The 27,849-nt window shown below is 44.5% G+C and overlaps 1 protein-coding gene across 1 annotated transcript in view; it reads right to left on the minus strand.

Annotated features, from left to right (window-relative positions):
* LOC141753413 (kin of IRRE-like protein 3) overlaps positions 1-22,675 on the minus strand; it is a 90,818-nt gene extending 68,143 nt beyond the window's left edge. The window contains exon 1 of the mRNA XM_074612059.1: positions 22,290-22,675. Coding sequence (XP_074468160.1) covers positions 22,290-22,347 — 58 coding nt within the window. The 5' untranslated portion in view covers positions 22,348-22,675. The remainder of the gene's footprint in view (positions 1-22,289) is intronic.
* Positions 22,676-27,849: the final 5,174 nt, after the last annotated feature.

Genomic DNA, 27,849 nt, shown 5'->3' on the forward strand with positions numbered 1-27,849 from the left:
AGCCGATCAGTGATCAATGACCTCTTCCAACTCCTCTGAGCCGGTTGCTTTACAGGCTCTGAAAGTCTGGTGAGCAAGTGAGATATTCCATCATGAATTTCACACCTAATAACAACTCAGGCAGAAAGCAGAAACACAGCAGAGGGTTGGTCATAAATCACAAACTGTGACTGCAAACGGTCGAGGAAAATCTGCAGCTCTTAATAAGAATCGGTCAGAAACTAAGCGCGGCGGTGACGGGACGAGATTACAGTCGCCCTGTTCTGATGTGTGCCGTCAGTGAGAGAAATGATTATGCTAATTAGGTATTGCATATTTCACAAATAGCCTGCTGCTGCGTTTTTCACGCCTATGTGCTCGTTCAGTGAACCAGAACTCCGACATCACTGTGAAAGAGGTCGACAAACGTACATATCGATCCTCTCTCCCAGCCTGTGTGTGTTGAAGTGAATGTCATCCAGATCCTTTGTTCTAGAAACTACAGTTCTTCAAACGACAGCACAACTTGGATCCAGCCAGGCTGCAGTCCTGAGCTGAGATGAGTCCACGCAAAGAGGATTTACCAACAGAACAGCAGGTTGGTATTCAGACCACAGACTTTGGTTATTTAGCACTTCTTCAGAACAGCTGTGTGGGCTGGCTGAGCTTTACCACTACTGGTCCCCATCGTGGTACCGTTTGGTTCAGGTCTGAAGGGGCTTGTGATGCCAACGAGGTGTCATTTCATTTCACAGTAGCTCTATAAGAACTCCAGGAATAACCCTCAGCTTTGACTCTGATATAGATTAGCACATGCACTGTAATGTCATCTCAAAGCTTTGTGTCCTTCTAAGACACCAGCAGGGAGTATAGAGGGAGAGCACTTTGAGGTGCCGGGTCAACGATGACGACGTTACTGAAGCTCAAATCACTACAGTACACCGGAGAAACCTTCACCCACTGTTGGCTGATTATTAATAATTATAATGTCAACGTTATGAGTCACACAACACTATTTATTCAATTTGACAAACGTGGAATTCGGACCTACCAGTCTGTTGTTGTTTTTGTGCTGTGGATTCTTCACTGGCGCTGCTGAAGTAGTCACTAGGTTCACTGTCGTCCACTTCACTTTCTACAGCTGCTGCTCGAAGTATTCTCCTCCTGATCCGCACTTCTCTTCCTAATAGTTCCCGTTTGGAGCCACGATGCAGTGTTTTTGAACCCTTCATCATTTTAGCTACCTCCTCTTAGTATCATCACAGTTTCGCTTGTTTGCACGCACTACTACCCGACTACCTAGCTGCTACGTGGCGGGGTAGCGGCGCGTGCACACGTTTTTTTGTTTCAAAATTAAAATATTACAACAAAGCCAAAACTTATTTTAAATCACATTTCAATGATCTCATGGTTAAGGTATTCTCATTTGTAGTAGTATTTTGATTTTGTAAATCCCTTTTTTTATATGAACTATTTATTGATGTCTTGATATTTCATTCTTCTTTTATTTGCTTATACAAATGTCAAATAATGAATTACTTTGTAATTTAGTCCATTAAGTCATAGATTAATACATCTGTAAACAAATGTATTATTACCTATTCTTTATTGTACAAGTAGTTATTATTCAATGAAATGCTTTATTACTACTTCTGTGACGTTGCTCTCTGAGCTTGAAAAGAACCAGAAAGCTATTTCTGTCTGTCGGTGGGATGTTTGATGAGCTTTCAAGCAGACAAACATTGTGTAAGTAATGGAGTTTTGAGCGTTTTGTTTCATGACAACTAAAGTAGCACAGAAACAAGTTAAAAGAAAAGAAGGTTTAAAGGTTTATCTGACATGAAGGAATAGAACGGGGAAGAGCAGACATGGCTGGTGCCTCCAGAGCGTCCTCCTCTCCTCTCTCCAGCTGCACTCACTTATGAAGCCGAGGCGGTCCATAATCAGAGGCACATCAGAATTCAGCAATAACAACAGGACACAGTTGGAACAAGATCAATAAATCATCTCCTTGAAATCCCCGAGCAGAAGTGAAGAATAATCTGCCAAATGAATCAGGACATGTCTCCTCCGAGTGTTATCCATCGGAGACAGATGCATAATTAACGTGCCTTTGGCTTTCATCTCCTTCATCACATCGAAGTGCCACTTCCTCAGCAGCCCCGGCTTTATCAAATACCCCCATACCCGCTCATGTCACTCCACTCCATCCCTCAGTGCGCGCACACACACACACACACACACACACCACTTTCTTTATACAGGAACATGCACAGGCACTGTGCAGCTCAGTACACCAGCAAAATAAACAGGTATATTTTCAAAGAGCAGCTGCTGAGGCCGTCAGGCCTGCGTTCATATTTCTGAAGGAAAGAACAAAGTGTGACATTTCCATTTAAATTAACTTTCTCCACAAGAAACCGTAAAACTCAAAAGCAACAACCAGGCAGTTGGTGATTTGTTTCACTTTTAAATGGGTGTACTGTTTGATTGACAGCAGCGTCTGGTGCAAAAACAGCCCGGTAGAGGCTATTGAGCACGTAGTGTTGAAGGTGTTAGAGATGGGACCGATCACATATCGGTATCAGGTTCCGATGTGACGTAATTCAGATATTGGATATCGGACTGAGGTCACCGATCCACAACCAAGCCCCCAGGAAAAGCGCCGGTCGTCGATCCGGACTTTCGTAGTGGTCAAACGGCGGTACTGCAACTTCCGTGTCCCTCACGTGACGCCATCGGGCCCAAAAAGACCCTTTACCCCGTAGACTTCCATTGGGAAAGAGACGAGTGTAACTCAGAGGATCAGTTATTTTGAGGCGAACTTTGGAATACATTTAAATTAAAGACATTTTATGCAAAAAGAGCTCTGATATCGGAATTATATATCAGTATCAGCAGACATTCAAAGTCAGGTATCTGAATCGGGTCGGTGGATCGGTGCATCTCTGAAAGGTGTTACCAAAAGATGCTGCAAATTAATTTTCCTGATTAGAGATCGATCCAAAGAGAGAAAGAAAGAAAGCAGGCACCCCCGCTGTGTGAATGCATCATGGAGGAGGAGAAAGATTATCTCCTACCCCCCCTCTCAGCTGTCACGACTGCTCGTCAGGAAGCAGTGCAGCCGACCAGCCAGCCTCCATGAGACAACTCAATGTGCCATTTGAAGGAAAATAGAAATAAACACTGCAGAACGGCTCCAAGAGAAGCTTCTGAATTTCTGTCACATCATGTGGTTAAAGTGATGTAATACACAATCAAACCAGCTGTCTTTACTGAGCAGTAGAAAGCTGTAACCATTTCACTTCAAATAGAAATCTCATTTCAGCTGATTTCAATCTGTCACACTTGTGTTTTTACGCAAATGTGCTGCACTCCAGAGGTGTCAGGAAGTTTAAATGTCCAACCTATTTGTGGGGTGAATACTAAAATAATAATTTTATATACTTGGCTATACACTATTTTAATCAATCAAATGTGGCTGGGTGGTTAGTAACACATGTTTCTGTGGTGTGACAAACCCAGAATGCAGATTTGTTATTGCTTTACACTAGGGATGCACCGATACCGATACCAGTATCAGGTATCGGGTCCGATACTGTGCTCATGTACTCGTACTCGTAAAACGGCTCCGATACAACGGCACCGATACCACTTTACGGCAGCGTGACATTAACCTCTCGTCACCATCTTTCGGGTCCTATTGTACGCGCTCACGCTCCACCTCCCGACGGTGCGGGCGAGACGGGCTGGTGGTGCATCCGACCCCGCGAGGCCGGGATCCCACCTCATCCGGCGCGCACCGGCCCTCACTTTCATTGTGCCACGGGGTTTTGTTTGCACCCTTTGACTCGCGCGTTCGTTAGACTCCTTGGTCCGTGTTTCAAAACGGATCGGGTGGGTTGCCGACATCGCCGCAGACTTCGCCCCGAGCCTTTCCAAGCCGACCGAGAGCCGGTGGCGGCGCACCGCCTCGTATGAGGGACTCTCCAGCCTGCCGTGTGTCGCTCACACCCTCCAGCTGGCTGTTAACGAGGGTCTTTAGGCACAGAGAAGTACTCGTATCGGTACTCGGTATCGGAGAGTACCCAAATGTAAGTACTTGTACTCGGCCGGAAAAAAGTGGTATCGGTGCATCCCTAGTTTACACGGCCTTTAAACTATTGTCTCTGTGAATGTCCAAACAGAGTCCTCAGTCTGTCCTGTGCCAACGATCGTCTCTCTGTGGCTGCTCTCCACTCTTGAGAAATGCTGCATTCCAGACGCCAGATTCAAAAGACACTCAATAATGTAAACAAGCATTGATTTTGTTCGGGGCTTCACCCCGGCCTGGATTGCTTGTAAAAAAGAAAAAAAGAAAAAGATTTCATAAGCTGCTGAATTCAAAGTGATAACATTCTGTAATATCTGAAACCTCGACATGATGCAACTGCAAGAGAGTGCTTCATAATCTGGCGTTTTCAATCCAAGCTTACTGGCCTACTTATATCACACTTTTCCCACTCTCTGTTCTCCTTCTTCCCCCAAGATTCTGCATGATTTTCCTGTCTCGTTCCCATGAAAGAATGATTGGAGAGTATGTATAAAAACACTCAAGTGTGTGGGTTTTTTCAATGGATCCATGGGGGTCAGTGTGCTGAGCGCTGAGAGGCGAGGAGCCAGGAGCTAGTGCGGTGTTGGTGGGTGCAATAGGGATTAAGGGCACCACAGACTGAGTATGGCAGATAAAAAGGATTTAAGCAAGATGTGTATGGGGTTCTGATTGGCCAGTGAGACCTGATGGCTGTGATTTTTGGCACGATTATCCCCCTTCGTATTGTCACCGATGTGCACTACACACTGGCTTTTCTTCCCGTGATGCCTCATTTTATCCTAAGTCTTCTAAAGTGGAACGAAGAGGGAGGTCGCTGTGTACAGAACAGACAAACACTGGCATGAAACTGTCAGTCATTCTGTTCCAGGTAGGTAGTTGCTGAGCTGTTAATTGTACAGTTCTCATATAGGCCAGGTGTTGTACTGAGTCTGAGAGGGATGTAGACATTATCTCGGTTCTTATAGTATAGCCAGTAGTTGGTGTTGGAGCCCAGGTAGTCCGACTCTCTCTGTCTCCCATCCTTCTCTCACTAAACCCCAGCAGCTTCCAAACAAGCTCTACTTTATTTTGTTCCCATTCCAGGATCCCACCTTCAGCACATATAATTAGTGATTTGTTCGCCAAGAAATCTGCATCCTTTCCTTTTGCAGTACGAGTAACAGGATGGCGGCCGACCAAACCCAATACATTGCAGCATAATTAACAACTTCATTAAGCGTAGCTCTGCTCCCAGGGAAGCCAGCAGACCAACAGAGCACATGTATTTGACTCCGTTCCCGCTGACTGCCAAAGGAGACTCTATTTTGTGCCAATTTTTTACACTGTGCACCAACATGTAGTTACAGAGTCTGGCTTTCTGGCACTACTTCACCTACTTCAGAGGTGCACGGAGAAGGGAAAACAGTCTGAGGAGGTCAAAACTGCACCAACACTTGTAGTATAAAGAAGAGCTTTATTAATAGAAATGCAGCTTCTTTTATGTAGCAGTAACATCATGTTGAAAAGGACACTTTCTGAACCTGAGTAACACATTTAAGAGATTTAGGCCATCCCTCAGGAAAACACACATTTTCAAAATGTGGATACAGTATTGAAAAAAAAAATGCAAATGTTTTACAGACTATTTTATCCAGTGTGTAACATCTGGAGACGTCTAGCGGGGAGGTTGCAGATTGAAACCTCTCCCGTGTGCCGAACATGTCGGACGACTACGGTGGCCGACGTCATTTCTTCTCTGTGTTACTTCATTAATTAACTTTGAATGTTGTCTGAGCTCAATCATCATAAATATATATATATATATATATAACAAAGCAACTAAAGACTTGAGAGAAGCAAGTATTCTTGGTCCATCTCCTTGTTCAGGTTCTGAATACAGAATCATGTTGATGTAGCAGACGGGAACAATGGCAACGATTCAATGTGTGGTTGTGTTTGCATTCTTCTGCTCATTGGCATGCTGAAGAGGCTCTGACTTTATCAGCAGCAGATTGCATTTCACCAACTGGTAATTACTCCACTAACTCTGACGTGTCCATGACAGTGACAAAGGGAAGTTAAATCGCTCCAGTTTTTTTTTTTGGTACTTCATATGTTCACATAAATAATGATACTGAAGAAGCCAGGATGTCGTTCATTCTCCCCACTGGGAGAAAATAGAAATCAGACTGATGGAACGCGTGCTGATCTCTTAACCTCTTCCACTTCTAAAGGGCGCCGACGTCCTCAGACGACTTTACTCTTTCAGAGGCTGTAACTCTCTCAGTTTTAGAGCTAGAGTGAAGGTACTGGTATCATATGAAACTAGAACACTTACAGGAGGAATCCATTGGTAACCATGTCATGCTAGCATGTTTGGAAGAATGCTAAATAACGCTGCGAAGTTTCGCAGTTTTCCAGAACAGAAGTGCTCGCCAACCAATCGCTGAAAAATGCGGCGGCGGCAACAGCAGTAGTAGTAGTAGCTAAGAGAAACCAACATGATACCAGTGTAGAACATTACTGGCTTCTACATAAAGAATACTGCCTCGGTTATAACCTGGTGTGGACGTACTATTTTACTACTCGCAGTGTGGCAATAAAAATAAAATCAGCTGATGTTCACCTGATGGTGTAGCACACTGATGAACATACTGTGGGTGCTCTTTCCAGGAGCTGCAGCTCGGAGCCAGTAACTTATTTTGCTGTCGTTTGAGCCTGAGCTGAGACTGCATGAGATGAAGTGTAGTGTAAGGCTCTAATAATGATTGAGATTATATATTCAACACCTGATCATGCAGCAGTTTTGTTTGGAAGCAGGTATCTCTCTTTCTCATCAAGCCTGATGGCAGCAGTGAGATCAGAGTTCCCCCGCTGGAGCATCGAGCTCTGCCGTCTCTGCAGGGACCTTCCTCTCACTACGAGGATCGCTGCAACTACACCGGCATCATCATTTGTCACTTCTAAAGCTCCGTTTGACAGCATCTATTTGATGGTGGCAGTGCGTCCGGTGTGACAATGATTGGCGAGGGAGGTCTGCACCGTGGTGGAGGGAGATAACAGGACAACCACTATATACCTCCTGGTGATGAGGAGACAATGGCCTGGTTGGCTGTCGATATCAAAGGGGATATTTTCAGACAGGGCAATGAGAGTGTCCACGTGTCCACTATATTTACCTCTGTCTAACACAGATTAATACCAATAACTACAGCATCAGACAGCGTTTGCAGAGGCTGTGAGTGACAATCATGATTTATCACATTCACTACTTTCTCCCCCTTTAATCACAGACTATCCCCCTCATGACGCACTGACAGTTTGGGAGTCCTGTAGTTTCCCTCAGAGGAGACATATTGTTGTGTGGGCATACGTACATTATTTTTCAGCTCGTTTCGTCTCAGGCTGTTATCATTCAAATTGTGGAGCTCAGACGACATTTTGTCCAGGATGGAGACACCGTCCGGGTGAAAGACTGATAGGAACGGCCGGTCCTGACGGAGTAATAAGAGGAGCTAAATGCCTGTTGATGCGCAGAAGGAACTCTGTAGAATAATTAATCAAAATGACACGTTTGATGTGCACATAAGCACGGAGGGTTCTGGGGTTCAAAACTACACTAAAAGGTAACCAGCGGATATCTGTTGTGTCCGTGGGTAATTGTGTCTTGACATCACTCTCTATAGAGACTGCAGCGGTGCGCTGTGCTGCCTCTCTGTATACTTATCTCATGCACACAAATTAATGAATGAGTGGAACATGATAAACGTCTATGTAAATATAATATTATTATTTTAATTGTAGTGGAAACCGGGACAGTTTGTTAGTGACATTTGGGTGTTTTACAGATATGTGTCGGGACTCGGGACACATCAGCTTGAAACCGGGACAGTCCCGGACAAACCGGGACAGTTGAGCTTTTGGCCAGCAGTAGTCAGAATCACTAATAACCCACACGGACCCCAGAGAGATGTGCTGAGGCTTTAACGTTAACGTTATCTCTGTTAATCCGGTTCGTTTGGTTGCTTCCACGGCTGCAGAAGCATGTTTATATGCCAATTGGTTTCATATGTGGCATCGGGGGCGTTGAAATGGACCGTGGACGGGATCACACCGGACCGGAACGGAAATTTTCAAGGAGAACATGGCTGTAGCGTTGTTGTCGGAGAAGCAAGTTTAGCATGTTTCCCTAATATTTGATGGCATATCATGGTGATACAGTAAATATATGACATATCGGCCCCTTTTAAAGTGGCAATCTCAAAGATTTTGATTTAAATAAATGTCTTTTAAGTTACTATCTATCACAGAGTGAGGTATGCACTGATGAAAGCATTGCAATATTTATATATTTGCAGTATTACGAACTGGGTGTCTGTGGTGACATTTCTGGAAGAAAAAATAATCCGTAGTAAGTTACTGTTAAAGCTGCTGCAGCCTCACTTTAAAAGCATTTAACTGGCAAACCACAACATGACTTTAATATGATGTATAGTCACAGGAAATACAACGTGTCGGTGAGCTGACCGCTATAGTTCATCAAAACTGTGTCTACAAAACAAGGCAACGGTCATTTGGGGCATTTTTTGACAGCGGATCAGTTTGAAGTGTTGCATGCAGGGAGGAACGGAACCGTCAGGAAGAGCCACAGTGAGCTGTTAGATGAAGAGCTGCAGGCGACAGGCTGCACACTTCCAACTTTTCAGCCAGGTAACCAACTACTTTCACTTTCACTGTGAGCAGCATAAAATCAGATCCTGGTTGCTCACAGAACGGTGGGAAAGAAGCCAGTTATTGCTCGACTTCTTTATTAAAATGACTATAGTTTGTTTTGCTGCCCCCAGACCTGAAGTATTAAATCACATTTGTAGTTAACCACCAGTTAATCGGGTATCAACCAGGACTGAAATCTTAAGGATTGGCACTTATTTAATTCACCTCGGGACACCACCCTTCAAAAAAGGGTTCTTGAGGGAGACATTGAACCCCAAGTTGCTCCCTGGAGCCTTACAGCAGCCCGATGCTCCTACGATGTTCCTACTACGATGCTCCTACGATGCTCCTACGACGATGCTCCTACTACGATGCTCCTACTACGATGCTCCTACGATGCTCCTACGATGCTCTTACGATGCTCCTACTACGATGCTACTACGATGCTCTTACGATGCTCTTACGATGCTCCTACGATGCTCCTACTACGATGCTACTACGATGCTCTTACGATGCTCCTACGATGCTCTTACGATGCTCCTACAATGCTACTACGATGCTCCTACTACGATGCTCCTACGATGCTCTTACGATGCTCCTACGATGCTCTTACGATGCTCCTACGATGCTCCTACGATGCTCCTACGAGTCTCCTACGATGCTTACATGTAGGACGGGTGAAATGCATCAACACGTTATTTCAGAACAGAAGAGTGTGTGAAGTGGGAGCTTTGCATTTCCTCTCTGTGTGTTTAAGGCTAATCAAAGTCCTGGTGCGGTGCCGTTTAGTTGGGGCCCCAGGCAGTTGCCTATCAGCTATAGAGAGTTCTTATGATGTTTAGATATGAAAAAATATTAAATCATGTTTACTATTCTAACTTATTGTATCTCCGAAATAACTCACTAAACGCCCCCAAAGTACTTAAAAAATATGCAACTTCACACTCTGAAGCCCGGGACAGACTCCAGATTCAAAGTCTCGTCCTCCCAAAACCTGTGATTGTGAGCCATGATTGTTGTGTAGTTGCGCTGCAGAATTGAAATCCACTGCACCACTGAAATACTGTATATATATATATATATACAGTATATATACATATATATACTGTATATATATATATACACTTGCTTATATTTCATTGCTTGTGTACAACACTTTATTTGTCAAGCTTTGTTGCCCTCGTCCCTATACTTGTTTTAGTACATTTAGAGCGATGCTTAAAATCGGACTCACATTCCTTATACAGTATGTATATAAAACTGATTCTGAATATATGACTGTATGACTGCCGACGTTTTTTCTTAGATATTACTAGCCTTGCAGCGACAGGGCATAAAACACACAGGGCTCTAATAGGTTTGGGCTGTAACAGCTGCAGGCTTTTATTTCTGCACTCACAAGTTCAATTCATTCATTCATTCAGCTAAATGACTTTAAATTCTGAGTTTTTTTCTGTTGTGGTGGCATTTTAGTAGTAAGAGAGAATGAAAGAGAGTAAAAGACGTGTGAGAGGGATCTCTACGGCATCTCTCAGTCATCAGAAATCAGATGTGTGTGAATGGGTACGTACACAAGGCAGTGTAAGGATAGAGACACATCCTACGGAGGGTGGAAAGAGAAGGCATTGGTGGCAGCTCTACAGCTCACTCAATCTCTCTCAATATGTGCTGCTGTTACCAAGTTAAAACTGCTTTAAAGTCACTTTACTGCAGATATAACCGAATATTTAAAAGATTAAATAAAAGTCATACCTTATGAATAAACTGAAGATATGTAGACTGTTTTGTGATAATGCACATGCATCTGACTTCCTCTATTGTTTTTTGTTTTTTTCAATCAACCGTCTTCCTGCTATATACACAGATTTTCCTGATTGTGAACTGTACGGAGCACCGGGAGGTTTGAGTGGCGTTATGCACTTAAAGCCATTTTCTCTTAATGATTTCAAAGATCCCACGAGTCGCTGCAGCTCCGTCATGTCAAGATTTTTGAGGTTTACATGGCTTGACAAGTGCCATACTCCCACGGGCTGCAAGAGGAGAGACACAGTGAGGCAGCAGGAGAGGGAAGGAGAAGGGGAAAGATGGGGGGGAAATGTGAAGGATTTAAGTGATACCTGTTTTGTCGGCCTATCAGGGTGCAGATGTGCAGTTAGCTCACCTCTCAGAGGTGTGTTATAATGTGCCACTCACTCCCAGTAAGAGTGATTTTCAAAGACGCGTAGATTCCTTGGTTCCATTTCCCAAGTTTAGCTGGCTTGCATGTGAGTTGATCAGACTGACAGAGTTCCTGCGCCCCCAGAGATGCCAGGCTTGCCAAAGCTCCTTCACTACCCCTCCCCTCCTACTTGGCATTCCATTTGATAAACTCAAAGTGGCACCTTGGCGGTGCAGCATTTTTATTGTTGCTTTACCCCCAAAGTACCTCTCCTGCACTCATACAACCTGAGAGCTTGGTCGTAATGTGTTAGAGTGATATTATTTTCTTTTTTTTTACCACATACAGTCAAGTTTAGATCGCCCTTCTGTCAGTTCAGAGAACTCACAGCAGCCGTGTTCATATACATGTTTTTAGTTGAACTCTCTAGCCTGGCCTTTAGGAGGTAACCTTGACTGGCATTGACCTCACACAGTGCTCACGCTTCTATACACAACATCAGGGCAAAGTGTTCTTAAAGCAATGCAGCAGAGCTTCATACACAGGGGCAAACCCCAGGACACTTCAAGGGGCTATCCGTTACCTTGCCAAGAGCCATAAACAACCTCGATTGCCAAGAAGACCTGCAACTCTGTGGCTCTGCACTCCCAAGAGAAACAATAATCTCCTCTTGGTTCACGGGAAGATGGATATATAATATGTTGAAACAACAGAAGAAACTAATCACCGGCACTCACAGATAATAAAGAGTCTTTTTTTAGTTTATTCTGGGCAATCGGCTCTAAGCCGTCATCAACGTGATCACTCAAGATGCAGACACCAATCAGGAATCACATAATGGGAATCATCTGTGGATGCACCGCCACGACGCATCCTCTCGCAACAACAGAGGCGTCAGTCGGTAAAAGACTTCCGCGAAGGATTACGCCGGTGTTCTCTAGCTCTCAGCTCCTCCAGAAGCCTCCTCGTCTCCTCCCTCCTCGTCTCCTCGAGGATACATAAATATAATATACTTTGCCAAGGAATGGCGGCGTACAGAGCCTCAGAGAGCGGGCGGGAAAGCACCGACACATCTCCGTCAGTGTGATAATAATGCACTTCCTGTCTCTAGTCTGTAGGTATGTAGTCTAAAGATGAGATATATATTAGAATACAGTTGTACTGATAGGATACAGTAGAGCACAGAGGCCGTTTCTATTGCGTCTTTCTGTCTATTCACATGAGGGGCGCGGATCCCAGCTGGACATCAGATGAGTAGGCGGTCCTTAATGTGGCCGGGACACACTGCTAAGAGAATGTGACCATATGTGGCCGAGACCACCTCTGAATGTGGTGTGAGTGATCAGATCTCAGTGCATCTTGAGTGTGTTCACACCTCTACTTAGAGCTGTCCACTTGTGATCGGATCACTGAGGACGCATGTTAATACCATCAACATAAATGATCAGTATCGGCCGGTACGGCTCATCGACGATCAGCATCGGTCTTGACGGCAAAGTGAAATTATATTTGCTCCCTTTTTTTCTGCTGATCCGATCCGTGACTCAAATTTGTGAAACGATTCCAACCGTGATATTTGTGTTCCGTTGCTCCCTTCAGCAAAACTCTCATAAGCTGGAAGACAGAGGAAACCTGCTTCACTATTTTATTTCCTAACAATATCTGATCAAAGTTGTAAACACTGCCCTTAAAAAGAGCAACACCTGGTCTAGGGGTAGGATTCTCACTTCGGTGCGATAGATCCCGGACGAGCCCCCTATTGTTACACCCCACCCTTGGGCAGCCCTATTGGAACGAACAACACTCTAACATGGATCCAAACCAACCACAGAAGGCACCTTTTAAGACAATATCAAGTCCTAAGCTGAGGGGCAGCAAAACCAGCAGTCGTCCCCCCCCCCCACCAGAAGCTTCTCCCTTCTGCTGCGGCTGGAACAGGAGCTTTTAAGCACTTCCTTCCCAACCTTGTTGAGCAAATGCGGCACACTTGGGCAGAGCTACTAGAGAAGTAAAAGGGACTACAGCACAGAAAACATACAGCCGTAACAACACACACACCTAAATCCATTCTAATGTTTTCTCCCCTTATGCCTCGCAGAGAGAGAAAAGTAGTGAGTGTCTGCTCCTCCACCCGCCTCTCTAGCAGCTGTCTGATCTGACATTAGGGCCTTTTATAAGGTTCCCTCCCACTCATACCTCATTACTGGACCCTCAGCGGTGCCGTTATCACTTTAGATAAGCCCACAATATACGACACTCCGAGTCCATCTGTGTTTATCAACCTCCAGTCTCCCCCCAGCATGCCCCGAGAGACTCCCTCGCTCCTCATCCTCGCTCCTCATCCTCGCTTATCAACTCACTTACTGTGACAAGGTTTGCAGACCTTAACCAAGTCTTGGCTTCGGTCTCGTCATCTCCATGTAAGGCCACAATTTGTGTGGTTGTCCCCTATAATGAAGAAGCGGGAGGCATGTGTAATGGCCACTCTGTGCCTGCTGTGGGGTGTCGGGGGGGAGGACTTGGGCTTGAGCCCAGTGAGACGTGGCTGTGTTGTTTTATTCAGGCTGTGGCTATGTTTGATCTGTGTGTCATGTCGGGATGGGAAACCCTCCCATGGAGAAGCAGATGCTGAAATAGGGAAGTTACAGCTGACAATTTTTGTGATATCACGGGAGATACAAATATGATTCTAATTAATTAAATGAAAGCACTTAAATGCACTTCTTCTTCCTCAAAAGCATCTGTGAACCTGACAGCTCATCTTATAGCAATTAACTTCATCATTGTTTCAGACACAGCTTACCATAAGCAATAAAGGATCTCTGTCCTACCAAGTAACAGAGGATATAAAAGTATAGTATTGGCATATTACTCATGGGCTTCATTGCTGCCAATTTATTTAAATGATAGTGATAAATCGAATCTTTACAAGGAGGTTGACGTATTATGGATGTTAGCTTCAGTACAGTCGCTAATTTGGATCTTTGTGGGAAATTTGGCCTCGAGCGTCTGCCGATTTATTTCAAACCATCAGTTTAGTGTACATCTTTTGATTGATTCGGTCTCTGCTGAACGGACTGCACGGCGTAGAGGACTTTCCCACTGTAACGTATACTGGGCGCCGCGTCGCCCCTTTGTTGGACTGACAGGTGAGGTTCATCCCCACGCAGAGACCGCAGTGATCGTTTATTAGAAATCTTGTAAGTCGCTGTTTTACTGCTTAATAAGAAAGTAGAGATCAGTCCAACCCAGCTGACTCGCCAGTAGGAAGAATCTGTTTGTCACCACATCTCCAAAATAATAATAATAGAGCCATAACGGTTCTATTTCAAAGAGTCATTGTTATGTCATTATGACACATTGGAATTGATTTGTAAATGGCATATAGACTTTTGGAAGAAGGTCTGGATTCTTCCTCATAAATACCTAATAGTGAATAAAGCTAAGGAAGTGTCCTTCAAAAATCAGTCCTAAAGTTACCCTGTCAGTCACTTCATGCAGAAATTAGAAAAGACATAAAGACTTGTCATTTGATCATTATTATGGGAAAATGTGTTTTTTCTTATAATAAGTAAAAGTTTTCTTTTAATCTTTTATTCATAAGTAAAAATGTAACAATAAATTCCTTACTTTTTAGTTTTCTTGGAGGATGTTGAGCAATATGTGAAACCACTTTCTAATTCGACTAAGAAAAAGGGGCTATTAAGACACTCAACATATGTAGGTTTTAATATTTTTGTTCAAGGGAGGCAAACTTTTATGCTTATTTCGAGGTTCCTATTTGTATTTTGGGTTTCTACCAGAACATGTTTACATGCTTTAATGTCTCCAGTCTATCACACGCTATACACGGGGAGAACATGTAAACATGCAAACACTCTATGTAGCGTCTAATCATAACAGAAGTTATCTCAATGAGTTATCTTTATTAGAAAGGTTCTGCCGGATCTACAGACGAATTCATTCATAGAAAGCATGCAGAGAACATGTATTTTATAAGCTCCTATGGTGATTGCTTCTGCCCGATGGGTTTGTGCCTCGTGGTCATTAGATCACAGACAACTGCTGAACATTAATGACAAGATGCCATCACGATGCCACCGACCAGCTACCTCTCGGTTCCACTCAGCCAACCAGAGAGAGATAGAGAGCCTAATCTATGCAGCAACCAGACTGGACTAAACAACAGAAAGCCCTAAACAAGTGTCCACTGGGAAGCGTGAGGTGCACTGCTATATTCAAGCAGCACAACACCTTTGTGATAGGCTGCATGGTAATGGCAAGGAAACACATCATTACCTGGAGGTGAGGTACTTTGTTCCCACTCTTAACGTCTCCCCCCTCCCCTTCAGGAGTTCTTGTGTACAAGCTAAAAGGCTGATTTACATTTATATTGCGAAAGAGAGGCATAGGGTTGTAATTGGTGTTGTGGAGCCTGATCCACATGCAAACACATGCCTCTCTGCACACACTCATGCACTCTGCATACTTATGTCCACACATATACGCATGCAAACAAAAAAAAATAAACTTTGCACCATTGATCATTCGAAGAAGACCTCAACTATGAGCATGTGTGTCCAGCTGTGTGCGAGAGTGTGACTGATGGGAGAGAGATTGAGTGAGCCAAGCTCTGAATAAAGAGATAAAATCAAATCACATCAACAATGTAGAGAGCCGGATCTGTCCAGCTCCAACCCCGTCTGTGGTGTGATGTGTATTTGACAGAGTTGGCAGTTCACCAAAATGTTCACGAGTACGTCTATATTACACGCCCGTGGCGTCTGATAAAAATAAATGCAGTGGTGGTGGCATTTTACGCAGCTGAACGCTTCCATCAACATGATGGAGATCAAATGAAGTAAAAACTAGAATTACCGCATCGTGGTTATACGCCTCCGCCAACCAGTCAAGTGTCAGTTTACATCCACGTCTGTCCAACATGTCATCACTTCATTATTTCATCCTGTGAGACGTTTGTGTGAAATTGTCATAATTATCATATGAATTATTTCGTATATACGACAACGTCGACCTCGGGGGGGTTGACTGTGTTTTTTTGCAGCTACCGGATCTAAAGCGAGAACAATTAAGGATAATAAATCTTTTATAATAACAGTTATCTACGCTCTTTTGCAGCTCCCCCATCTGAAACAAGCAAGGTTGATAAAATGTGAATAAAGTATTACATATGTAAATACAAAAACACAATTGAATGTTTTTTTTTTGTTGTTCATCATTTTCATGTAGATGTCGATCCTCATGCTATGGAATGCCGTTGCATTCACTATTAAATAAATAAACAAATATGAATGAATAAGCCTATGAAATAAATAAATGAGGCAATAAATATAAAAATATACATAAATTAATGTCAATATAAATATATAACTAACACTTATCAACGCTTATTATGGAACCTTAATATAAAGGTAATGTTAACTCATTTTTTTAATGTTTTAAACTGAAAATTCTGGCCAGATCTTCCCCTACCATTGCGTTGGTGGCCTCGCACTGCGGGGTGTGCAGACTGCGGAGCAGAGAGACGGCACTCAAACACCCTGCAGTCCGCTAACTTGTTGCTCTCACTACCAGCATTAGCTGTTCTGTTTAAATAATGTTTTAGGCCATAAAAACGTGCACGCAGGCTGCAATTCATGTTCAACACTGCCTTTAATAATTAAGATGCTGAGACACAACATCAGCTCTCGGCTCTCCACGAGGTTCGATATCAGTGTCAGCCGTGAGCGAGACACTTCAGTGTCTGTGGTTGAAGTCTGACCACAGAACTCGAGTCAAGGTGAACAGCATCCTACTGAAAGATTTGTGTGTGTGTGTGTGTGTGAGTGGTGGGGGGGGGGGTCCTTAAAGACGGACGAGGCATAAACAAGCACGATCACGCTCCACTGGGAAAGTCAATATGGCTTCCCTGTGTTCAAAAGATGAGGTGATGTGCCGCTCATACCCCCAGAGCGAAGCCCTGTCTTCTTCAACCACAGGCGATAGAGAGAGGGTTCAGGAGACGTGTCACGGTGTGTTCACCTGACTGACAGCAATGTTATCTGGAGGTCAAGTCCCGCAGATCCCTGAATGAATCCTGCTGTCGATGCACAACAACAACCACTAACAGCCTCTCTCCGTACACCTGCGCCGGCTTGGCTTAACTCAGTTTGACTCGGCATGTCGGCCCAGCACGGCCTCCGTTACAACTACCCGCTTCAGGGTGTGTGTAACCCGCCGTGGCTGTGACTAGTGGTCAAAGGAGCGGCTGTAAAACGGTGGATAAACACATTTCATTTCCAATAAACTCTTCACAATAAAAGCCCCCCGTTATTTTGTTATTTATTCAAACCACAGAGATTCAGTTAGAAGCTACAGATGAGAGCTGAACACAGCGTCTTCCTCTCGTCTGGCCTCCTGCACAGACGTGAGTTGAGTCTCGCAACTCCCTTGTTGCGAGACGTCACCGCAAACCCGCTTAGAGGCAGGCTGGGTGCACTTTGGCCCGACTCCGGAGACGGTCCATATCGGGCGCAGCTCGGCGTGCCTAAACTTGTAATGTAAATGTAAATCAACGCGGCATTTGTTTGACATTGGTTTGGAAAAGCCCTCTGAGACACGTGCAGGAGGTCGGTAGGTTTACACGTGCTGTTAAAGTTGCTCTGAGCTGGAGGGGAAGTTCAGACTCATGTTGATCTCCTGGCAGCAAACTCAGCACTGACTCCTCTTTTATATAATCAACTGACGAGCTGACGAGAGTGTAACTGCTCATCAACCACGAAGCACTGGGGATGAAGAGTTCACAATAACCTAATAATGCAAGACTAAAACAGGTTCATCTTTAATTGAGGATCAGCTAAATATATACCAGAGTCTGTGGTCTCACTTTGATGAACTAGTTTCCTCACACTAAAAGATGCAGATGCATCAACATGAAAAACAATATTAAATCAAATAGGTATGAACGTGAAGCCTTTGACAAGCAGGCCAATGGGGGTATGTCCATTCATATTTGTCTCTTGGTTTTCACAGATGCAGTTTTAGCCTTTATTAAGAATTACATTTCATGAATATTTGACTACTAGTAGTCTAGATGGAAAGTATTCAGTATATAAATGAACCCCAGATGGGGCTCCTCTATGATTAGTGTTGTGATTCATGATAAAAACTTAATGACTTTAATCTTTCCGCTTCATCGGCTGGCCTTCAAACAGTGTTTACTTCACACCAGTAATTGTTCTCGACAATCACAAAGAGCTCAAGAACCAAAAAAATGAATATTATCTCTGCTTTTATTTGGCCATCTTTCTTTTGTGATCTTTCTTTTGACGATCCCTTAAAGCCTTTAAGGCAAGACTTTTATTTCAAAGTCCAGTTTTCTCACAAATCAGAACCAGGCGGCTGCATCAGAGAATAACGTTCCATGACCATTAACTGAGACACTGCAGAAGCATCATTGCATTTATTGGTGCCATTACGCCACACGGTTCATCGGTAATGAAGTCCTTCTCTCTGCCAGCAGAACTAGAAGGTGTCTGTTGCACCTTTTAATATACAGACATGTAAAACTTACCTTTGTCCAATGTCCACACTGAGACATCCGTTTCAAAGTGTCCGTCAGGAAGCGTCTGTGCATGATAAGCAGTTTTGCTGAGCATGGGGATGTGGCACAGAGTGTATGGTTTATTAACAGGGCTCTGACGGCATACTGGGGATTACAGCTCCAAAAACCCAGAGGATTGAGCGATACATCAGCAGCCCAGTCCACCTGTCCTGGAAGTAGGGATGCACCGATACCGATACTTTTTTTCAGACTGAGTACAAGTACAAGAACAAGTACTTACACCTGGGTACTCGCCGATACGAGTTCTTCTCTGTGCCAAAAGACCCTTGTTAAGTGTGAGCGACACACGGCAGGCTGCGGATTCCCGCATACGAGGCGGTGCGCCGCCACCGGCTCTAGGTCGGCTTGGAGCGGCTCAGGGCGAAGGTGCTTCCCGGGGCCGTGGACAAAGGGCTTGGTGCGCCCTCTCTCCCCGCCGGGAAGGGACAGGGTACCCTGCTCCCGGTGCGACTAACACACGCACGAGTCAGAGGGTGCAAGCAAAACCCCGTGGTGCAAAGAAAGTGAGGGTGGGAGCCCAGCCCCGCGGGGTCGGGCGCACCGCCGGCCCGTCTCGCCCGCACCGTCGGGGAGTTGGAGCGTGAACGCGTGCGATAGGACCCGAAAGATGATGACGAGAGGTAACCGTCACGCTGCCGGTGCCGTTGTATCGGAGCCGTTTTGCGAGTACGGGTACATGAGCAAGGTATCGGACCCAAGACCCCATACTGGTATCGGTGGATCCTAGTTGAAAGATTTCAATGTCACGGACAAATGGGAGAACAACTGATAGGCGGGCTATATAAAGCATCATGCCGTCCCTGTGATCTCAGACTGTAGGCTATCTCAGACTCATCGTTGTCATCAGGGTTTCCACCGGCGTATTGAAAGCCCGGCGGCCTGCTGGGCCTAAGTTGACTCCCCGCCGGGGCCCGAGCATCGGGGAATTTCCCTCTTTGTTTTGCTCGATTTTTCAACTGAAAAGCCTTTTGTGTGGTGCACCGGGGAGCACGGTGCTACAGAGCATTGCTTCTGCAAATGAAGCAGTCATTTGGAAACTGTGGCCCCCTCTCAGACAAAAAGGGGGTGTGAGGGGGGGTGGACTCAGTTTGCTCCAACACCAGCACACACTGATGCTCTCATAAAACAAGGCAATAAAGCTGCTATCCTCTTGAGAGTTGATGTACGGTGCCTGAAAGAGAGCTACTGAGAGCCATATTAAAGGCTTTATTACCAGTGTCAGATTCAAATTAGTGGTGGTGTGCCACAGCCTACTATGTGTGTGCATGTGTGTGTGTGTGTGTTAAGATTCAGTCACACACTGCTGGCTTTGAACGCTCAACCTCAACATTAAGAGAACATTTGGAAGATGTGCACGTCGAGCTGAGTGAGCAAGTTAAAACAGGAAGTCAGCAGAACACTACAGGTGAATTAGGAACAAGAAGAACAACATGATGCCTCATGTTTACAGAGTTTCTGTAGCCGTACTGTTGCTCAGGTAGCTGCCGCTATTTGGTATAAGGATGTGTTTGACTTGTAGGTTGTTCTGGGTGTGAAGTCAGGAAGTTAATTAGTGTTCAACACTTCATTCAAACTGGACAGAAACAAAATAAAACTCACCTAAACCCTCATCGTTACTCTTTCCAACAATCACCAAGTGTGCTTTGGTCGAACTCAACTAGAATTTCACCGAGTTTAATGTGAAAAAACCCTGAATCTACAGTTGTCTCCCCCTCCCTCCACCCCGCTCTCTCTCTGACCCTCTCTCTGAAGGCAGAAGGAAAGAGGCAGGGTGACGCTTCATCAGTTACACCGCGCATGTCTTAAAGCCTGTGGTGTTAATGCACAGGCTGACCGGAGTTATTAAAAAAAATTCCCGAAGACGGATCATGATCCGGATCGCCACCAAAATCGAAAGGATTGTTCATTGTGCCACACCCCACCCCTCCAAGAAAATACATTCAAATCCATTGCAGACTTTTGGAGTAATCCTCCAAACCAACAAACCAACCAACAAATGGACAAACCAACCAACAAACCAGCCAACAGATCAACAGACCAACAAACCAACCAACAAACGGACAAACCAACTAACAAACCAATAGATCAACAGACCAACAAACCAACCAACAAACAGACAAACTAACTAACAAACCAACAAACCAACCAACAAACCAGCCAACAGATCAACAGACCAACAAACCAACAAACCAACCAACAAACGGACAAACCAACAGATCAACAGACCAACAACCTAACAAACCAACAGACCAACAAACCAACCAACAAACGGGCAAACCAACAAACCAACAACCAACAGACCAACAGACCAACAACCCAACAAACCAACTAACAGACCAACAGACCAACAAACCGACCAACCGACCAACAAACCACAAACCAACAGACCAACCAACAAACCAACAAACCAACAAACCAACGCCGGTGAAAATATAACCTTCTTCCTAGACCTTCGGCCTTCGGCGCAGCTAATAATAAATTGGACTTATATAGCGCCTTTCAGGAAACCCAAGGATCATAAAAAATCATACTAATAAATAAAACAGAGGAAAAACTGTAGCCAGGTAATTAAAACGAGTGATGTGTAGGAAGAGTCAGAGGTCAGAGGCCTTGATGAACAGGTGATGCTTGAGGTGTTTTTTGAACGTGTCCAGGGATGAAGCATTTCTGATTTCAGGAGGGAGAGAGTTCCAGAGGGCGGGGGGGCCGCAACGCTGAAGGCTCTGTCTCTATGGAGGGATTTGTATGTGAGAAGGAGGAGTTTATAGGTGATGCAGGACTTGATTGGAAGCCAGCGAAGGTGGATGAGTGTTGGGGTGATGTGCTGCCAGGGCCTAGTGCGGGTCAGAACCCTGGCAGCTGAGTTCTGGACATACTACAGCCTGTCCAGGGCTTTACTGGGTACCCCGGACAGGTCTCCGTTACAGTAGTCCAGATGAGAGGTGATGAAGACGTGAATGAGGGTCTCTGCTACGGAGTCGGAGAGTGATGGCCGGAGTCGGGAAATGTTTTAGTGACGGATTTGATGTTTGAATGAAAGGAGAGGGTGGAGTCCAGGATAACGCCTAGGTTGCGGACCTCGGAGGATGGGCAGACGGAGCTGCCATCCACGTCTAGGAGGAGATCTCCAACCTTCCTGTATCTAGCCTCCAGTATAGAGCATCAATAATCTCAATAGTCACTAAACATTTCTGTCACATTTCAGTGTGAACCCACATGGCAGCAGTGAAGCCGGTCGTTTCACATTCAGTGAATGGACCTGAGCTGTGAAGTAATCAGGATGGAGGCAACAGAAATCAATAAGAGCAGTCGGAGCGTTTAAAGCTTCTTCCAATCAGCACTTTTCAACTCTCACTTTGTTTACTGCTTTATTTCAGCAACGCGTGCTCAGAAAAGAAAAGTTGGGTTGGAACAAATATGCACATTTACAGTCTGACTAATATCTGTCTGATTTAAATAACAAGAGAAACCACACTGAGACCTGTGGTCTGTGGTCCCATACATGTCCGCTCAGCTCCAACACAAACTGACACATCACTTGCTGAAAAGGAGATGCAAAAGAGCGTGGTGGTGGTGGGGGGCGGGTTCCACGCTGGTGTGAACAAAACAATTGATGAGCAGCTGAGCTGATATCAGGCCACATCACACCTCTCCGCTGCACAGAGAGCAGCGCTTCAAACTGCATCCAAACTTGCACACAGTGAGGGAGGAAGATGAGAAAAGGACCTCGTCCACTCACTCACCCGTGCTGGCAAAGCAGTAGAGAAGAAGAAGCAGCAGCAGCCAGGAAATCATTGTCATCGACCAGTATACAGATGTGCTGTTGTCGTTGCCAGATGCTGATGCTGAGGCAGAATTAACAGTTGGACACAGAGTGAGTGGAAGTGAAGCTTCCTCCCTCAACTGCTCCTCACTCCGTCTCCCTGAGTCCTCTCCTCTCTTTCTCTTCAGTCTTCAGTGCTGTCTCTCTCTTTCCCTCCTCGCTGTTCACACTGCTTTACTACTCCAGCTCCCAGGCGTGCATCGTGTGTACTGGCTCCCTCTCTCCTCCCTGCATCTCTCTCTCCTCCCTCTCCTCTCTCTCTCTCTCTCTCTCCAGTACAGTCAGTGAGGACAGAGCTTCAGAGGCTCCTCCCTCTCTCCGACAGTCTGGACCATCATAATCATTAACGGGACAGTAACATGACGTTCAGCACTTTGTACAAATGGACAGTAAAATATTTACTGCATTTGTTGACATTGAGAATGGAAATTCAGTGAAAAGAAGACGCAATAATCAAATAATATATAGAGCTTTTAAAGGTCCCATATTGTAAAAAGTGAGATTGTCATGTCTGTTATATTATAAAGCAGGTTTAAGTGCCATATAAATACTGTGAAAGTATTGAAACGTTCAATATACGGAGAAATACACACAGCCCGTATTCAGAAATTGTGCGTTTTGAAACAAGCCGTCAGGATTTCTGTCCATTTGTGATGTCATAAATGTACAATATATAAAGACCATTACACGGTTTTAAACATAAACATTCTAAATGTGTCCCAGTTTATTTCCTGTTGCAGTGTATGTAAATAACATCAGCTGACAGGAAGTAAACATGGACCCAAGCTGTTGCCTAGCAATGCAATTCCGTTGAAATGCACTAAAACGGAGCGTTTCAGACAGAGCGTGAATACAGGTATATTCAGACGGACAGAATGAGGAAAATAAAGTCTTTTTTGAACATTACAGCATGTAAACATGTTCTAGTAGAAACACAAAATACAAGTATGAACCTGAAAATGAGCAAGATATGGGACCTTTAAAGCATGAAGCTTTGTCATTTGGGATTCTCTGTGGTTTTTGTGGGGGGGTTCTCCCTAGATTATAAGCAGCAAAAAAAAATGTCTCAAAAGGACATTAAAGCTGGAGTGGGTAGAGATGGAGCAAATTTGATTTAAAAAAAAAAGTGACAGTAGAACATGAAACAGGTAACCCGGAAAAAAAATCATGTTCCTCCAGTGTCCTCCGGTGCTCCCAACGACATCTGCAAGATTTCACAGACCGGAGGAAAACAAGCAGTCAGAGCTGATCTGAGGTCTGCTGTCCATCTGCCATCTATGAGAGCCGGCTGTCAATCACTCTGAACTCCGACCAAACGGTCAAACCAGGCAGCGCTGATCAGATATGAATCAATATTCTGTTACGTTAATGCCTATTTCTCTCCTCAGATGTTCTCAGAATCATCTTGTAGTGCACGGTTTAGCTCTATTTCTGAAATGACCTGTGATTGATCAAAGTCTCCCGTCACGGGCTAGATGTTCTAAATCCTGAAAACAGAGCCATGAGGAGGAGCAGAAGTCTAGTTATCTCTCAGAACACTTGAATTACAATATGCTGAAAGGTTATTATAGGATTTTTGCCCAATGATGCCAAAAATATACTGCCTACTGCAGCTTTAATATTTGTACTTGCTGAGCTGAGAAGCGGGAAAAAGTCTGCTCTGAATACCAATGTAATGCATGGACCTATAGAGATAATGTGCTTTAATCAAGATGTCTTTGCTCTATGATGACTAGATTATAAAGGGTGGGTGGGAAGAAGAAGCCAGAGAGCAGTGCTGACCGGCCTTTTGACCCAGTATTTTGGTTTCAAGCGTGTGCTCACATTTCCGACTCACAGCACCGAGACCTGTTTTTTCTCTCTTCGTTATGTGTGCAATCACTTGGCCTTTGTTATTAGAATGAAATTGCTTTTATTTCTTGGGGGAGATGGGAACAAGGTCTGGCAACCTGTCAGGGAACAGATCTTTAATCACTGGCCTTGAGTAAACCTTGGGAGTTTTAAAGATGTTTTAATGGCCTGCCTTGTCGCTGCATCGTTCACCCTCTGACTATTAGAGCCGGGGAGGACAGCGGGCTAATTGAAGTGTCACTCAGTGGAGAATTGTATTTTGTCTTCCTCTCTCTCTCTTTCTTTTTATTTCTATACTCCCTATCTTGCCCTCTCCCCTCCCTTATTTCATTTAATGGTTGTGGACACTTCTTTTCCTTACCTTTCCACTCTCTTTCTCTTTCACATGGAGACACGAAAAGAATCAGTTTGAATAAGAAATCTCTGAGCGTTTTAACGCTGACAGCTGAGCCGTCCACTGATTACAATCAAAGTTCAACTGTGATGATGGAGACTGTGAAGGAAATATCCCCGTAAGGAGACTCATTCAGGTGTATTGGGTATTTTTTGGGGTTTCCTCTGAATGAAGTCAAATTAGCTCAGTAATGTTCCGACAGCTTATGGATCATTTGGAGAATTAAACTAAGAAGATGAAACAGAAGGTGCTACACACCCTGGCGTAGTGGAAACCAGTGCAGTACTTACTAACTTACTTACTTAGACCTTTTAAATTCCCTAAGGAACTCAGGCCATCGATGAAACCCCTACATTTTCTCCGGTCTTGTGCCCTTGTATCCGGTTGTTGCCATCTCTTCATCTTCGCGGACGTCCTCTCTTCCTCTTTCCTTGTGAGTTCCATGTAAGAGCTGCTGCTTTGTGATCCATTTATTTTGTCTTCTGAGTGTGTGACCTATCCACTTCCATTTTCTCCTCTTGATTTGAAGTTCTTTTGTTCCCTGCTTGGTGCGTTCCCATAGGTTGGCGTTTGAGACGGCGTTGGGCCGGTAGATTCCCAGGAGGCGTCGGAGGCAGCGGTTGATGAATGTCTGTAATTTGTTCAGTATGTTGGTGGTCGTCTTCCATGTTTCGGATCCGTAGAGTAGAATGGATTTGACATTTGAATTAAAGATTTGTAGTTTGCTCTTGAGTGATAGGTTGTTTGTTTTCCAGATTTTGTTTAAGATGTTGAATGTTGTCTTTGCTTTTCCAATTCTGGCTTTGACGTCCTCCTCCGTACCTCCGTCCACAGTAACTATGCTCCCAAGGTATGTAAAGCTGGCTATTTCCTCCAGCTGGTTTTGATCCATGATTATTAGTGTGTTGTTCTTGGTGTTGATTCTCATTAACTTGGTTTTTGATGAGTTGATTTTGAGGCCAATGGAGGCAGCAGTTATCTCTAGTTTGTGTGATTTTCCTTGCATCTGTTGGTGGGTGTGTGCTAGTAGAGCCAGACCAAACCAGTGCAGTCGCTCCACTTTATGAACTGAATTCTCAGACTCAAGTAAACAGAAAAGTTTGATCTAGATCTGCTCTCCAAAGAACAGGAATCTGTTTGGATTTGTGAGCTACAAACAATTAAGCCAAAAGGTATTGAAGGTATAAAGCAGTAAAAGGGCAGATTGTCCTCTGTGCTCGGTGTACAGCGATGTAACAAACCCGTTCTTATCCGCCAAATACGGCCGCTTTGTATCCGTCAGAGCTAAAGGGAGACTTGTGCCTCGGTATCAGACATCAAGGGGCGTGACAAAGCACCTGAACGGGGCTGTTATTGGCTGGGCGTTACACCCCCACATGGAGCCCAAAGGCTGTTTGTAGACGCCAAGAAGTGTCCCGAACACAGCAACATGAGAAGAATAGAGAGAATCCAGGCAGGGGGCTGCAGGCTCTCTGTAGATACAGACACCATCACACACTGCTAGAGGGGCGTAGTGATGGTTGAGAGGGATTATTTCAGTATCAGTCTGTACATTGTTTTTTTAAGCAATTGTTGCATATTGTTGCCCAAGAACACTTTGACATGTAGACTGCAGGGGGCCAGGAATCGAACCACAGACCTTTCCCCCACTGGTCATCTTGTGGGTTTGACTCAATCTGGATCCGTGTTCTCATATAAAGAGCTCGTTATAATGTAAAATATCCATGATACTATGGAAGCATTGTTCTCTCTATGACTTAATTTCATATGAGGAACATGATATGAGGAACATGCATTGAGAGTTGAGTTTTGGAACTGATGGAATCAGTTTATTGAGCACAATCTAGCTTGTTATTAGCTCACCTTCCTCACGATAAAGTCAGTAGAAGACAAATATGGTCTGTCTTGTTGATGCTCTCCAGGTTTTAACCCTTCATTACTTGCTTGTATTTCAACACCTGCATGGACTCTTGTGTCCACGGTGCCGGCGGGGACAGTGTCTGATATTTGTGTTCAGGTAGGAAGGAGGCCCACAGTTCCTATAGATTTCATATAGAAGAGATCCCCCATGAGCATGTATTCTTATGCGACAATGGCTAAGAAACCCCCCCTTTAGTGGGTGGAAACCTTAACTAGCTCTGAGTGGACGGCAATCAGCCTAGATCGGTTGGGTTTGACATAGCTTTGTTGTGTGTCCTTTACTTTATCTTAAGTATGCTGACTAGAAGCCAAAGAGTTTTTGAGTAATGTAACACATTTTGGCATGCATGCACATTTGCCATAATCTGGCACATGCACGGTGTGTGTAGGAGTGTGTTTCTGCCGCACTGAATGTGCTGACTTTGAAGAAGAAAGTTTGGCAATCACTCCCTCGCCCCATGCAGCGAATTGAGGTGAGCGAAGATGTTTCCATCCTGCTGCCTGCTGAGAGAGACGGATCGGCTCAAGCCGGGCCGCCGCATGGGACCGAACACACCCGAGGATGCCCGAGAGCTCCAGGAAGCTCCACACGAGAAGCGGCAGCCCCCTACCTTCACCTGGCCATCTGAGCCACCAGGTGAAACCCGACATCTTCCTGTAATAGAGGGGTTGATGCTACAGATTACTAAGAGGAGAAGCGTTGGGTCGTAGTAGGATCTAACATCAATATAGCAATGATACAGAATCGCTTCAAGTGTTTTCCCTCTGGGCTTCCCGACCTCTCAGCTGCTTATTTCAATTTGATTGGTCAAGTTCTCATCCACTTAGTGGTCTCCTGTTTCCACAAGTTAATACATCAGTCCAAGATATCCCTTACTGATTTCTTTACTTCTTTTGAAGATTTCTTTTTATTAGTAAAAGGTTTATTTACAATTCCAACGTGTATCAACATTTTTTTTTGTTTTTAAAACATATATTGAAGCCAGAAAGATAAAATAAAATAAAATAAGAAATTAATAATTTTTTCCGTAATTATGTGTTTTCCGCTTTAATTTTTCTGAATTCTGTGTTTTACAATTTAAAGCCATTTATTTTGTCATCAGAGAGTGTCTCTTGTGGTGGATGAATAAAATGTCAACAATTCAATAATAAAAACTAGAACGGCACTCGGGGAGAGCGCAGACCTCCGCCAAGTTGCTTGACTTTAAAAACAGATCCCAGCTCACAGCTGGCGGTACCGTGAGGTGGTCAGCTTATTATTAACACGGTGTGTTTCCGTGTAACGTATCGCCGTATGCCTCTCTCATTCAGCAGC

The sequence above is a fragment of the Sebastes fasciatus genome, chromosome 16, assembly GCF_043250625.1.
Source record: "Sebastes fasciatus isolate fSebFas1 chromosome 16, fSebFas1.pri, whole genome shotgun sequence".
Taxonomy (NCBI): domain Eukaryota; kingdom Metazoa; phylum Chordata; class Actinopteri; order Perciformes; family Sebastidae; genus Sebastes; species Sebastes fasciatus.